A 14,839-nucleotide genomic window follows, 5' to 3' on the forward strand; every position below is an offset into this window, starting at 1 on the left:
TATTGCAATACAATAAAGCTAAACAAACTTAAAAGGAAGCCAGACAAACTGCCATACCTGCATATACGGCCATGAAGCCTCTATAACTCGCTGGATATAAATCGCTGACAAATTCCAAGTACATGATGTTTCCAGTCGAATAGAGGGGAGGGGCAGTACCGTACCCACACCAGTATTCGATAGTATAGTACATGGAGTAGTAAATAGATAGTGAAATTTGTGAAGCTGTTTGTCTTATATTAAAATCTTTTATTTGTACCATCATTGATAACATTTTAAAGCAACAAAAAACAAAATGTGTGATGTTTTATTTGTTGTTGCATGGCAAATTGCCATGATAATTTGAAAAACGCTATTTTCAAAATGTCATTTTGAGGTACGCTAAAAAGTTTGCTTTAATTTTTTACTAAGCAAATAAGTTTTTGATCTAGAATGGAAATAAATATATCTTTTAAATTAATCATAACTTCTGCATATGAGGGACAACTAACAATATTTAATAGCTTCAGTATGTTTGGTTTGGTAGAAATAAGTTTTAGCCTTAAACAAGTTCAATTTAAAAAAAACTAAAAACTGTTTTTTTGAGAAATTGTTTAATTTAGAAAATGTATTACCAACTACTTACCGCCTTACGCATCAATTGTAACTATAAAAGCTAAAGCTAAATCTTTGTACAAATTGTATATTTTACATTTGTACATATTGTAAAACGTTGTATTTAGCAAAAATGTTTTTTTTAAGAATATTATCTGCATTGCAGGTAGAATATCAAAATATGTTAGAGAAAAAACCAAAATTAGAAACCCACTTCCTAAAACAGTCACAAAGAAACTTTTTCCTAGCTCAACCAAGTGAACGCTTCAAAAATTGATAAATGTAAAGCTTACACAGCATCTTCAACAAGACAAAACTCATTAAAGATTGACTTGCACAAAATTTTAGTAGACTGTCAGAAAGTATCGTTATTTTTTATCATTTACAATCGTTTTTGATGTTTAAAGTGATCGGACTGCCAGAATGTCTTAAGATTAAATCAGCAAAACTTGCTCGTGGTTAAAATGCTCAGAAGAACATATGTGTTGAAATGACATCACTAGTTTCTCGGCTGCCTGTCTCTCTCGTTATCGATATTGGCTATTGTGTTCAAGCTTAAGCATTACGGGTCTCTATTCTGGGCTGACTGCTGCCCATTATTAATGTTGATCACTATGTTCAATTTGCAGCATTATATGTCTATAATCTGTCTCTTTGCTTAAGTGCAACTATAGGCGTCATAATCACACTTTTTTTTAAAACTGAAACTACGATAAAGCCTTGTTTAGTTTAATCTTGAACAATCCTTGTAGTCAGATCACCCCAGTTGTCGAAAACAGTCTTAAAGGATAAAAATATAGCTATAATTTCTGATAAAATCAACTAAGGTTCGGGTAAGTTCATCTTTGATTTCTGATCACTAGCTCATTATAAAAAAAGAGCTTTCATGCTATGTAAGATGCTTTTATGACAAGACCGCCAGTTTATAAAGAGTACAAAACTGCTATCAAAAATGTACACACAGAATAAAGTTTCTGACTTTGACATAGTCGAGACAGTATCTGATGCCATCCTTATTCACGAAGCTGTGTAAGCTTATCATTGGAACAAACTCAAACTTGATTCGCTCATAGAGAGGAGACACTTGGATGTGCCACCTGCATGTTGTGTTGTCTACATGATACACTGGAAACCCTGGAGTATGGAAGTATCCGGTAGGAGCGCTATAAGTACCCCCGCAGTCTAGTGGCCCCGTAGTTTGTCTTTTGCGTCTGCTTACTTCTATCTGTAGAAAGTACAAGATGCAATATTAGAAACCAAAGTATACATGTGAACGCACAAAGTAAGTGTTTGTGGAGTTAGACGTTTACCTGGATCCTGTCCGCTGTGTTCATGGCAGCAGTCGCTATTTAAAAATCCTCAATTTAAGATCATTTCCATATACAAATTTTTAACTGAGTGCGTGAAAAAATGAGCACCATTTCGTTTTGCCACGATCTAATTTTTGATAAACCAAGCTAAAATTTTTGAAAACATTACAGCTTTATAAATAAAAATAATTAAGTTTAGAAATTTAATCAACAAACAACAAAAACCAAAACAAAACAAGGAAATTATGATTGAATGCAGAAAGTATTACGAGAAAGCAATCCCTGTTGCTTTGGCATATACAAGCAAGTCTGCCCCAACCTGCACTCAACCTAATTTCATGCTGACAAAAGTGATAAGTTTTTTTAAAAAACTTTTTTAGATTTTTTATTCTTTTGTAAATAAAATAATTTCCGCTTTGAAGTGTTGAATATTGTATAAAGAATATTAAATTAAATTAACTTTCATGTTTTCATATCATGGGTAAACTAAGAAACTGTTTTAGTTTTTAAATAATAACCAGTTTCTGTCACCCTCTCCAAACATCTTTTTTGTACAAGTCAGTGTTTTTTTTATTATTTTAACCTTATTTGGCGCCAAGTTCCTACCTGTGAAACATTCGTCTATTAATACTTTTGCCAGGTTTTTCAAAACATTGCCAATGATCTCACACCACAAAATGATTTTTCAGCTTCTGAAAAAAAGAGCACATTGCAACAAATTTTTAGCTTACAGATCTACCAATTTACCTCCAGATCGGCCATGAGGCAAGTCAATTACATTTTATATAACTGAAAAACAGTGCAAGATTCAGTTTTTATTTTAAATGTTTGTAGATATAAGAACGCGGTCAGGCAGACATTGAAAATTGGTTATTAAAATCCTGCTTTGATGATATGTATAAATACCAAGGTGTGTTTGCAGATTATTGCAGATCAGCAAATAAATATGTGCCTTAATTAGCAAACGCTATTTTTACAAAACAAAAACATTTTGGTGCGCATTAAGCTCTAGTAAATTGACAATAATTTTAAAAACGTTTGAAATATAAATAAATTGATTAATGTCATTCAAGTGCATGAACTAAAAACAGGTCTGAGATGAGAGCATGCAAGCTTCAGTTTTCAACTATCCGTTGGAAGCAAACAAGCTGCAAGAAAAACAGTAATTATGAAAATAAATGACACTTACTAATCGACCTTTTTTCCTCCTCTTCTTCCTCGATAAGCTTCTCCAAATACTAGCAAGCACGCTCCTAAAATAAAACAAATTTTGTCTTGTAATCCATTTTAAAAAACCTCTTTTACTTGTTATTAAGGAACCATCTGAGCAGTCAATACCAAATGCACTGATTAACTGGACGAGTCGCCCTTTCATATGAAAAGGCAGTCTAGAGAAGACATGTGGCTCAGCAGCAATACATGCGTAGTTGGCAACTAACGCGGACTGAGTTGCTCTGATGGGGTAATGGTAATCACTTAATCAGTAGACACAAAACATGACATTCCAAATGAAGCGCAAATTTTGCCTAATATTGGCGCAACTAATAGGTGCAGCCAACTTCTATTTATTCCAACTGATACAAACTAAGTCATGCCTGGACATTAAAACAATCCGAAAATTAAAATCGAGTACGGTACTGTATATTAAACAGTCTGATTTGTGTCGCACACATATTCCAAAGCTGCAGTATGGTAAAGTATGCACATACATGAGGGAATTACATATGGTTAAATCTGCTATTATAGAGTACAGTATAATATTATAGCAATATTAATAACAGTAATTGTAACCTAGGACTAGAACTAACTAACTGTAAGTAACTAAAATAATTTGACTCAAATAGAGTGTGCGCTCTGCATTCACACATTTTTTTTAGCAAACTATGTCAATTTCATAAACAAGTAAATAACTTGAAGTTTTTTTGATTGATTTTTGGTTTATATTGCAAGTTCAGCTCCAGTATGCTAAGCAAATAATGTAATTATGCTTTAGTATGGACTTGATCTGGTCGGTAGGTTTGTGCTTGTAACTGGGTCCATTTTGAGAAGGAAGTCGCTGTTTGTATATATGAGAGAGAGAATAACTCTTGGTTGTCACAATGTATAATACATGAGCAGCTTCATCAACAAGGCGAGTAGTGTACTGCTATATGCATTTAAATGAAGGCCATCAAAACCCATATTACTACGAAGCGACTAAAGCTGAAATCAAAACGTAGGAGGATTACTGCATACATATTTATGTCGACTGCATCGTATCATTAAAAGTTCTTATGAGAACATATTCAGGTAAAACCATCTGTTAATTCCTTAAAAGTTCTGGTGGACTATGTAAAGAGAAAACAATTTGCTAACACCACGCTGTTCAACAGAGTTTTTTGTAGAATCACTAAATTTAGGTTCATTTAAAGTATCTGTGTTCTTGTAATTGGTTAAAATGTAGATATATTTATATCGGGTTGATACCGTAGTTCTTATTGAGCTGAGACATATATATATGTATATATATATATACAGTCAAACATGGATAACTCGGACTTCACGGGACCGAGCAAAAGTGTTCGAATTATCAGAGCGTTCAAGTTATCAGAGCACTGTCACAAGTCCATGTATTTACTTATTTATTAGTAGATACATGTACATATACAAACTATAATATAAATCAAAAGCAAAAATGGCTTGTTTCAAATTAAATGCTTCTAATGTAAAGTTTAAAACGTTTTTATCAAAAAGTATAGAGATTTTTCTATCACTTGAGATTGGTTTGTTGTTTGAGGTGATGTTATTGCCAGGACGTTTTTTTTTAGATTAACATTGGCAAAACTTGATCGTTGTTGAAATGCTCAAAAGAAAAGACATTTTTTTCTTTTGAGGGTTTTACCCACGATCAATTTTGCCGTTTTTTCTTGAAGTTTATGCAAAGATTACCTTACTTTACCTGGGATTCGTTACGAGCAACACTCCGAGGCAGTTTAATTAGAAGTTTTACGAGGTTTTACGGTACATTCTATATCACTCATGCTTTTTTAATAGATACTTATTGAATGTACACACGTATTCTGTGTTTAGGTCAAACGATGAATAGTTTCTGTAGCTAAGACAACGTATACGCTTAATTACAACAATTTTTAAGACGTTTTAAACATTCAACATTCCGACGTTGATTCAACACGGAATCAACATCGGAAAACTATTCATCACGGGCTAGCCGGGTCACGCACTCTTTAAGGATTTTCGCCACACGCATACAAAACAAAAACAACATGCGATTTTTGTTTTGTATGTGCGTGGCGAAAATCCTTGCGCGTGACCCGGCTAGCCCATGCTATTCATCGTATAGCAGTATAAATCAAATTTCACCAAACCTTTAGAAAAGTCGTTGACAAAAATATTTTGCCGGTAATGGTAATAACGACGCTTATGAATTACGAAAAAGTGAGGTTTACCTCTATGACTTTGAATAAAGTGATTTTCTAAAGCGATAACAACCGTTTCGGTAGCCGTCGGGCAAAAAAACAGTTCGAATTAACAGTGTTGAGTTCGAGTTATCTATAGCAATTTATCATTACGTGGGAACGGACCAAAGAAACCGTTCGAATTAAGCATGTGTTCGAGCCATCCGTGGACGAGTTATCCATGTTTGACTGTGTATATATATATATATATATATATATATATATATGTCCATAAGTTTTCAAATTGTGAGTTTACTTTTGCAGCTATTCTATAAAAGAACTGCAACTTTCTAATGTGCTAGTTCTTTTGGAAACACCTTTAGAAAAACCAATCTGCTAAAACTACGCTATAAAACAGAGTTTTTTATGCAGTCATCAAATTTTAATTCTTTCAAAGCGTCAGAGTTCATGTAACTGGTTAAAATGTAGGTATATTTAGCCGTGGCTCTAGAATGACTATTTCCAACCAACCAAATAATTTTTTAGCTTTATTACCACCTACTGCATTTTAAATATTATAAAATATTAATTCAATATATAATCTACTGTATTTATAAATTGTTCAGATGTGTATTGCTTCTTCAATACAAGTTTGCTTATGGCGCCCTGCAAGCCCATGAAGCTAAAAGTAGTTGTATGTATGTCAACTCTAGTCGCTCATCAACAGAGAAATAACCAGGCAGCATCTACATCAGCAAATGCGGTTGCCGCTAGTTGTAAAGTAATGAATTTTTAAAACCATAGATTATAGCAGCGGGTTGAAAGGTGATGATAGCGAGTTCGGAACAAGCGGCATTCAGGTAAAACTGGAGTACCTGTACATGTCGGTCATGCATTGCAATGTTAGTTATAATAATGATATGTGCAAATACACCTATGTTAATTTAATTAGTAGGCTGTCGGTCTTTTGCCATGAGAAATCTTCGTTTTATCACTATGACCACAGTTATTCTTAAATGAAAAAAGTGTTCAAGTCGTACAATGGTAATATCTGCTTTTGAAGCCGAATATCTGAGTTTCATTTCTGTGCGGGGCAATATTTTTCCTAATGCTCCTAGTTTGGCTTTAAACAAACAAAAAGAGCTCTTATTGTATTAAAGCTTAAGACACACACGCACGCACGCGCGCACACGCACGCACGCACACACATACGCACACACACACACGCACACACACGCATGCACATACACATGCACGCACGCACACAGGCACACACATGCACGCATGCACATGCACCTGCACACACACACACACACGCACGCACGCACGCACGCACACACGCACACACACACACACGCGTGCATGTGTGCAGGTGCATTTGTGCGTGCGTGTGCGTGCGTGTGCGTGACACCAGAGTGCTCAAATCACAAAAGAGATGAGCTTCACACAAAGGCTAATAGTGCCGCACCTCTCACAGAGTGCTCAACCAAACCGAAGTGAGGGAGCATATACTCTTGCTACAGACAGTACTGTTTCGGCTATTGAAGCCTCATTAGTGCAGCTCAGAGCTTAGGCAAGGGACACAAATCCCATTACCAATGAGAGTTGACTTCTAGCCACGAAACAACTAAGTTGCCTCACAGACTTTAAGAAAGTCAATCTGCTGACACCAGAGTGCTCGAATCATATAAGTGAGTACATATATATATATATATATATATATATATATATATATATATATATACATATATATGTATATATATATATGTATATATATATACACATATATTTACATTTATATATATGTGTCCATAAGTTTTGTCCATATATTTTATATATATGTCCATAAGTGTCTGTGTGTGTGCGCACGCACACAGAAGACGAAGAGTTTTATTAATGTAAATGTGTGTGTGGGTCTTTTCTTATACTGTCAGAAACTTTAATCTAGGGTTTCAAATGAGTTAATAGTCAAGTGGTGATGTGAGCTGGGTTAGCTGGGTTTGATAAGTACTGTACTTTGGCATGTTGGGTGTTTAATCATTTTTCCAGTTACAATTTTATGATTTAAAAGTTTGAAAGGGAAAAGAAAGGTATCAATTGCCATTGTGAATTTTTTTGTTTTTTTTTATAATCATGATGATCACAGTTTAGCAAATTTGAAAATTGTTGATTATTGTCTAAAACACAAAGCATAAGTTTGATTGTTCACAGTAATCAACTACTTTACCAAAAACTAGTTTTGTGTTTTAAAAAATTTGTAATTGCATCTTACTGTGTATTATAATTGTTGTTCTTAAGTTAAAGAAGTTCTGAAAATGCTTTGTTACAGCTTTGAGTGACAACATGAGATCAGTGGTAGATAACTTCATTTTTGTTCTTTATTGATGAGTTGAGTTCCTTCAAAACTCTGTACGGTCTTTGACATCAACCCAATTTGTTTCAGCTACTTAGTACATATATTGAGCTTTTGTGTGCAGATTCTGACCACTTCATACATTTCCTGTACCTTAGAACTGAAATTTATGCAGCTTCAAAATTTATTTATGTTATAAGTGCTAAGCAATAAAAAGCTTAGTGGCTTAAGAAAACTAGTGGCTCGAGCTCAAACAATCCTTTCTCCTACAAATAGGGTAATAGTTCTGCTTATGTGTGTAGCACGTCCATTCAAAAGGAGGTCAAGAACGCTGTGCAATGTCACTCTTGTTCAGGTTTTGGGCTTATTTCATGAGAGTGCCTAACTGGAAGAAACTCTAGAGGCTATAATAGGCAGCCTCGCTGCTATAACTGCCAGGGTATTGGACATGTTCAGTGGCAGTGTCCTAACAAACAGGGAAACAAGAACGGGGAGTATCTGAGCCGGATTCTCACCCAAGCAACCAGCAGTAAATATGACGCTAATAATCATCATTATGACTGTGAATGGATTACCAGTAAAACACTCATTGACAGGGGATGCCAGCAGTCTGTTTTATCAAGAATGCTAGTAAATAGATTAGAATTAGTTACCGGGAATCAGCAAAGGACAGTAAGAATGCTGAATGGAAGCACTACACAATGTAGTGGCAATGTCAATGTAACAGTGGATCTTAACAGTAGCCAGGCTATACCAGTTCAGTGTCTTGTTGCTCCAGAGCTAGTACATGTATGTGTTTGTGGATTAATCCTTGGAGTAGATGCAATCTATCCGTTAGGCGGTGTAACAATTACTCCCAATAGTATGATGCAATTCAGAGTGGAAAGTTGTGTAGCAACCGCATGTGAGGAGAAGCAATTATTTAAGGAGAATTTGACTATTCTAGATACTGATTTCACGGCAGCTTTTGATGAAACCAAATGGACAGTCACATGAGAATGGAAAGACCAGAAAGAGCCTGTGTTAACGAATCAGTGTGCTGAGTAATCGGTAAATGTAGATCATAAAGAGCAGTATGAAGCTGAGATTACACAGATGATTAGCGATGGATGGCTAGAGCCACATAATAGAGCATTACATGGTAAAGTGAGTAGACATATCCCCTTAAAAACTGTTTTCCAGCCTAACAAAGGCAGGAAAATAAGGCCTGTTATGGACTATAGCAAAGTGTTGAATAAACATGTGCACAGCAACCCTGAGAATGATGTAGCTGTTTGCCAAGATAAGCTTTGAGAATGGGGTAAGCTTGGTAGAAATGCATGCATGTTTGATCTACAGAAGGCTTATTTACAGCGACGCGTGTACTTGTCATTACAGCGATTCTAGGCTGTGTGTTTTAAGGGCAAACTTTATGTGATGACCAGAATGGGGTTTGGGTTAAATGTTGCTTCCAAGATAATGCTCTGCATTCTAACAAAGGTTTTGGCTTTTGATAAAAATGTGAGTAGGGGTATCAATCACTATATTGATGACGTTATAGTAAGTGAGGATATTGTATCAGCAAGTATGGTGAAACAACATTTGAGCGAGTATGGATTGACATCTAAAGAGCCTGAAAGTTTAGCTTGTACACGAGTTTTGGGACTAAAAGTGAAAGTTAACACCAGTGACAAACTTCAACGGAGTAGAGACTATGCGTTATCAACAGTGCCCGATAAGCTGACTAAGAGAGAACTGTATTATATTTGTGGCAAATATGTAGGTCATTACCCTGTTGCACGGTGGTTGCGAGTTGCTTGCAGCTACATTAAACGAGAGGCACTGTCAAGTCTATAGAACCATGAAGTAACCAGTGACGTTAGAAAAATGCTGGATGAGGTGTCTGACAGGCTTAAAAACTGTGACCCAGTGTTTGGGAAATGGAATGTCAATTATCTAACAGAGGCAAAATATGGTGCAATTCAAGTAGCTTGGCTATGTGAGTATGTTTAGAAATAGACAATCAAATAGTAGAAAATGCCAGCTGGCTAAGAGATAGTAATGATAGTGCACACATTAACCTTGCTAAGTTAGATGGAGTAGTAAAGGGTATAAATCTGATTACCAAGTGGAAGCTACTAAATGCGACAGTGATGACAGACTCAGCCACAGTCTGTGGTTGGGTCAGATCCGTATTGACTGACAGTAATTGACCAAAAGTAAGTGGGCTTAGCGAAATGGTCGTCAAAAGACGTATGAACCCAATTGGTGAGCTAGTTGCAGAATATGGAGTGAAATTGGGCATCGTCTTGGTGAAGTCAGAGGAGAACAAAGCTGACGAGATGACTAGAGTACCGCGCAGGTGGCTGGACAGGCGTGTATGTAATGTACGTGCACTGGTTTCTGACTCTGACATTGTTGCTAAGCTTCGTGATTTGCATGATACTCATCATCTAGGCATTGAACGAACACTGCACATGGCTACTGTGCGCTGGGGATCTAAGATCACCAGAGATGATGTTGAAAAGATAGTAGCGGAATGTCATGTATGTAAACGTATCGATCCTGCACCAGTGCAATGAGAATCAGGACATTTAGAAGCTGCTGATGATTGGCATAGGTTGGCGACAGACATAACTCATCACAATGGTATTCCGTACCTAACAGTGATAGACTGTGGCCTCCGTAGATATGCAATATGGCGGAAACTAAAAAATGAAACATCGTCGGCTGTTTCAGAGCAGTTAGAACACATAATTACTGAACGTGACTTTCCTGCTGAACTACTGACAGATAATGAACCATGCTTTAGAGCTCTGACACAAATGTTAAGCAAGTGGAATGTCGTGCAATGATTTGGTTGCGCATACAGGCCATCTGGAACAAAACTATTAAATGGATGTTAGCACGGTCAGGAGGCAGTGTGAATGAAATGTTGTACTGGTACAATAACTCGCCTAATTCAGATGGTGTTGTGCCATTTGAGAGACTACACAAATATAAGCCACAGTACTTAGAAGCCTCAGGAACTATAAGAAATAATACCAGCTTGAACCCATATAAAATAGGCAATCATGTATATGTAAAACCAGGCAATGCTAAGTGTCCTCCAGTATGGAAAACAGGTATAATCACAGCTCTCGTCTCAAACACAATAGTTAAAGTAAACAATATGTCTAGACATGTTGAAGACGTTAGGTTTGGCTGGCCTCCTGACTGTATAGATCAAGTGTAGCGAGTGTTTATACACGCAAACTTAGACATTGGGGATGACACTGAACAAAGGAATTTGTCTGATGGGGAACATAGCCAGCCTGATAACGAAAATGTTAATCTTCCAACAGGCCAAGTTAGAACTCGGAAACCCCCACCCCCCCTTCGTCATGGCTAGCAGACTTTTACATAGCAGACTACCCTAGGGCACTTTTATTTTGCTAGTATTTAGTTTCGTGAGTAGCACACAGAGTAAAATTTTGCTGTAACTTAATTTCGCGGCTCTGATGAGTGCTAAAATATAGTGATGTGAAAATAAATTCAGTGGAAAAAACAGATTACATTCCTTAGGTCCAGTTTGCTAATAAGAAAAAAAATCCAATTTGGAACTAGTTTGTATTTGTAAACCGCAGGATGAAATGTATGGGTGAGAACAATAATTCAATTTGATCACTTGCTGCCATTTGTTTCTTTGACTATCAATGACGTCTAGGTCCCTCCTGCCGTGAAATTCACACTCAAGTCCCAAGAAAAAAAATAGATAGGTAACAACCAACTTCACAACCAAAACTGTATAACCCTTTTGCTGCCATAAACGCATTTTTGGACTTTCTCAGCAATTGCGTGGAAACCTGATTTTATTATTCGTTGACAACATAACCCACGGTCTTTAAGAGTTTTATGAAATTGACAGTGTTGTCCGATGATTTCTCTATAAAATAAACCTAAAACAACGAAGCCGTTTTAAACTTTTGTTTGAGAATTTCTAATCTAAAAACGAACATTTTTGTGTGAGTTCACTAACTACCGCGCGCGAGTCATAAAACAGGTAATTAGTTGTTGATGACACATTATAGCCAATTAAGATTTAGATTTTCGTGATTATACAGATGATTAAAGTAGCAGCACTGCCTCTGACAGTGGTGAAAGTAGTAGTTTTGTAAGAGTAAGGAACATTGTTGAGGATCGTTTTGGCTTCGGATTGATCATAGCTTTACATAGCTTTATCATCGCGCACAAGTAGAGATACATTGAATTTTTGCATAGCAATATTGGTTAAAATGTTGGCAAAATACAATATGTAACACAAATTTTCTAGATAGAGATTGAACTTGAAAAAATACTGTATACATATCATGAAGCAGTATCGGCAATTTCAGTAAAATGGCTGGCACTAGGCCGATAGCGAATTTGTAGGGGGTAAGTGGGGCACAATGGCCATAGGGGCACAGTGGACCATGCTAATTTTTGTGAGAAGACAACTTCTTACACATGTTTAATTTACATATATTACAGGAAGTGCTGTAATGCATCAGCCATATTTGTTTCAACCACATGCAATCAATATTGTACACATAGTGAGTATTTTTACTATTTTTGTCTTCAATTCCTACTAATAGATATGAACTTGAAGTGGCCCTATTTTACACTCTGTACATTTTGCACCCATGTCACTTTCTAAATACAATTCTAAACTACTAGTGATGCTTAAATGATTATTAGTTAACTTCTGGAATGAATAAGTTTTGTCAGATTGTGAAAATTGTTCTACACCATGCATTGGGGCACAAAGGCCCGCCTGGTGTGCGGCACAGTGGATTATTGGATCATTGTGCCCCATTTGCCACTGTTTACACTGTAAATATTTAAAAGAAATTTTTTGTAGTATTAAGAAAGAGCTATATATTATTAATGTAGATAATAATAATATTTATAGCCTACATGTATATATATATTTATGTAGGTGTATATATATTTATGTTATTATTATATACATTAATCACTAAAATTACTAAAGAATTAAGAAACTAATAATAATAATATGTTAAATGATAATAACTTTTTTTCTACTCGGGTAGTCATGGTCAGAACTTACAAGAAAAAGAGTAATGCCTCTAAGACTTCTGCAGAGCTAATGAAACAAGCCGTACATGAGGTTGTTGTAAAGGAGAAATCGATACGCCAGATTTCCACAGACTTTTCAATTTCTCGTACAACATTACGTCGATATGTGAATGAGGCTAGAGCTAAGGGCTTTGAGAAGGTGAACTCTTTTGCAAAGACAAAAGCTCACCGAAATGTATTCTCTCAACATGAAGAAGATCAATTAGCAGATTATCTCAAACTGGCTTCTAGACAGCATCACGGACTCACAAAGAAGATGACAAGAGAGCTAGCCCTAGAATATGCTAAGAGAAACAATAAGAACTACCAGGAGTCTTGGGACAGAAATGGGCTTGCAGGAATAGATTGGATTGATGGATTCATGAAGCATCAATCAAGTTTGTCAGTACGAAAACCTGAGCCCACAAGTCTCAGCCGTGGTACGAGCTTTAATAAAAGTAATGTGAATGCATTTTTTGATAATCTTGAAGCACTGATTGGGAAGTACAGGTTTTTACCTGCAGACATTTACAATGTTGATGAAACTGCATTGACCACTGTACATCGACCACCTAAAGTTATTGCTGAAAAGTCCTTAAGGCAAGTTGGCCAAGTTACCAGTGCAGAAAGAGGCACTCTTGTCACCATGATTGGAGCAGCAAATGTTCAGGGGAGATCTGTTCCTCCAATGCTAATATCTCCACGAGTTCATTGCAAGGCTTATATGGTTAGTGGTGCCCCTCCTAGAACAATTGGTGTGGCAAATCCATCAGGATGGATATCTCGAGATATCTTTCTCCAGTGGTTAAAACATCTTATTCACCACTCTAGAGCATCCAAAGACCGACCAATACTCGTCATAATGGACAATCATGATAGCCACTGCACTTTAGAGGGGATTGATTTAGCCAAGAACAACAGTATTATTTTATTAACTTTTCCACCACACTGCAGTCACAGATTGCAGCCTCTGGATCTGACTGTCTTTGGACCTCTCAAAGTGTACTACAATGAAGCATGTAACAGCTGGCAACTGAATTACCCTGGACAGAGCATCACTATATACAACATCCCTGCCCTTCTTGATGCTTCCTTCTCCAGAGCCTTCAACCCAGAAACCATAAAGTCTGGGTTTTGCCGACCAGGAATTGTTCCTTTCAATAGGAATGTTTTCAGTGACGCAGACTTCTTATGTGCTAATGTGACGAATCGAGCTGACCCTACTTCAACAGAGACACCTGCTACACCAATCAGCTCAACAGAAGCTCCTTCTGCATCAAGTTTACCTGTAACTCCTACCCTGCTCCTTCCTGCTCCTACACAACCTTCAGCTACTAGCTGTAGTTCAGTGTCAGCATTGGCTATTACATCAATTGTCAGTCCTGAAGAAATTAGACCCTATGCTAAAGCTGGCCCTAGAAAGAATGCAGCAATAAATAGAAAGAGGAAGAAAACTGCAATTCTTACTGAGACTCCTGTAAAGATGGCTATTGAAGCAGAAGAAAAAGCTAAAGCAGAAAAGAAGAAAAAAACAAAAAAGAGTGCAACTTGATGAAGACACAAGCAGTGATGATGAACCATTAGCTATGCCAATAGTTGCTGATGACAGTGACTGTGAACCTACGAGTCTGGCCAAAGAGTTACCTGATTCATCTTATATTACAGCTAAGGATGTGCCTGTCAACACATATGTGCTAGTAAAAGTTTGTGGGAAAAGAGCTGTAGCCCATTTCGCCGGGATTGTACAAGAACTAAACAACGAAGAGGACGCAATCACAGTGCAATTTTACAAAAAGGATGGCAACCATTTTGTTATTCCAGAAGGCGATGATGTTTCCACAGTAGATATTACAGATGTGGTACTTATCCTACCTTCACCAACCACTAGTGGTGGGACATCACGAATGCGCAGCAAGTTGAAATTTGATGTCGACCTGTCTGCATACCTCTAAATAAATCATCGGTGGTTTCCTTTGACACTCTGACAATCTACTTGTATATATACTTTGCTAGAGTGATATCATTGCTTGCAACATAAGACATTTGCAATATTCTTGTTTGTAACTCATTTGTGATTTATCACTGACTGTGTAAAATTAGTTTTAAAATAA

At 36.6% G+C, this 14,839-nt stretch overlaps 1 protein-coding gene across 1 annotated transcript; it reads left to right on the top strand.

Moving 5' to 3' along the window:
- The first annotated feature begins 12,705 nt into the window (after window positions 1-12,705).
- LOC137397412 (uncharacterized) lies at window positions 12,706-14,280 on the top strand. Its single transcript, XM_068083702.1, has one exon. It carries the CDS (start codon window positions 12,706-12,708, stop codon window positions 14,278-14,280), a length of 1,575 nt encoding a protein of 524 aa, XP_067939803.1.
- Window positions 14,281-14,839: the final 559 nt, after the last annotated feature.

Source organism: Watersipora subatra, chromosome 5 (assembly GCF_963576615.1).
Source record: "Watersipora subatra chromosome 5, tzWatSuba1.1, whole genome shotgun sequence".
In the NCBI taxonomy this organism is placed as follows: Eukaryota; Metazoa; Bryozoa; class Gymnolaemata; order Cheilostomatida; family Watersiporidae; genus Watersipora; species Watersipora subatra.

Coding starts and splice junctions, on each gene's coding strand:
- LOC137397412 (XM_068083702.1), top strand. CDS start 12,706: ATGGTCAGAACTTACAAGAAAAAGAGTAATGCCTCTAAGACTTCTGCA.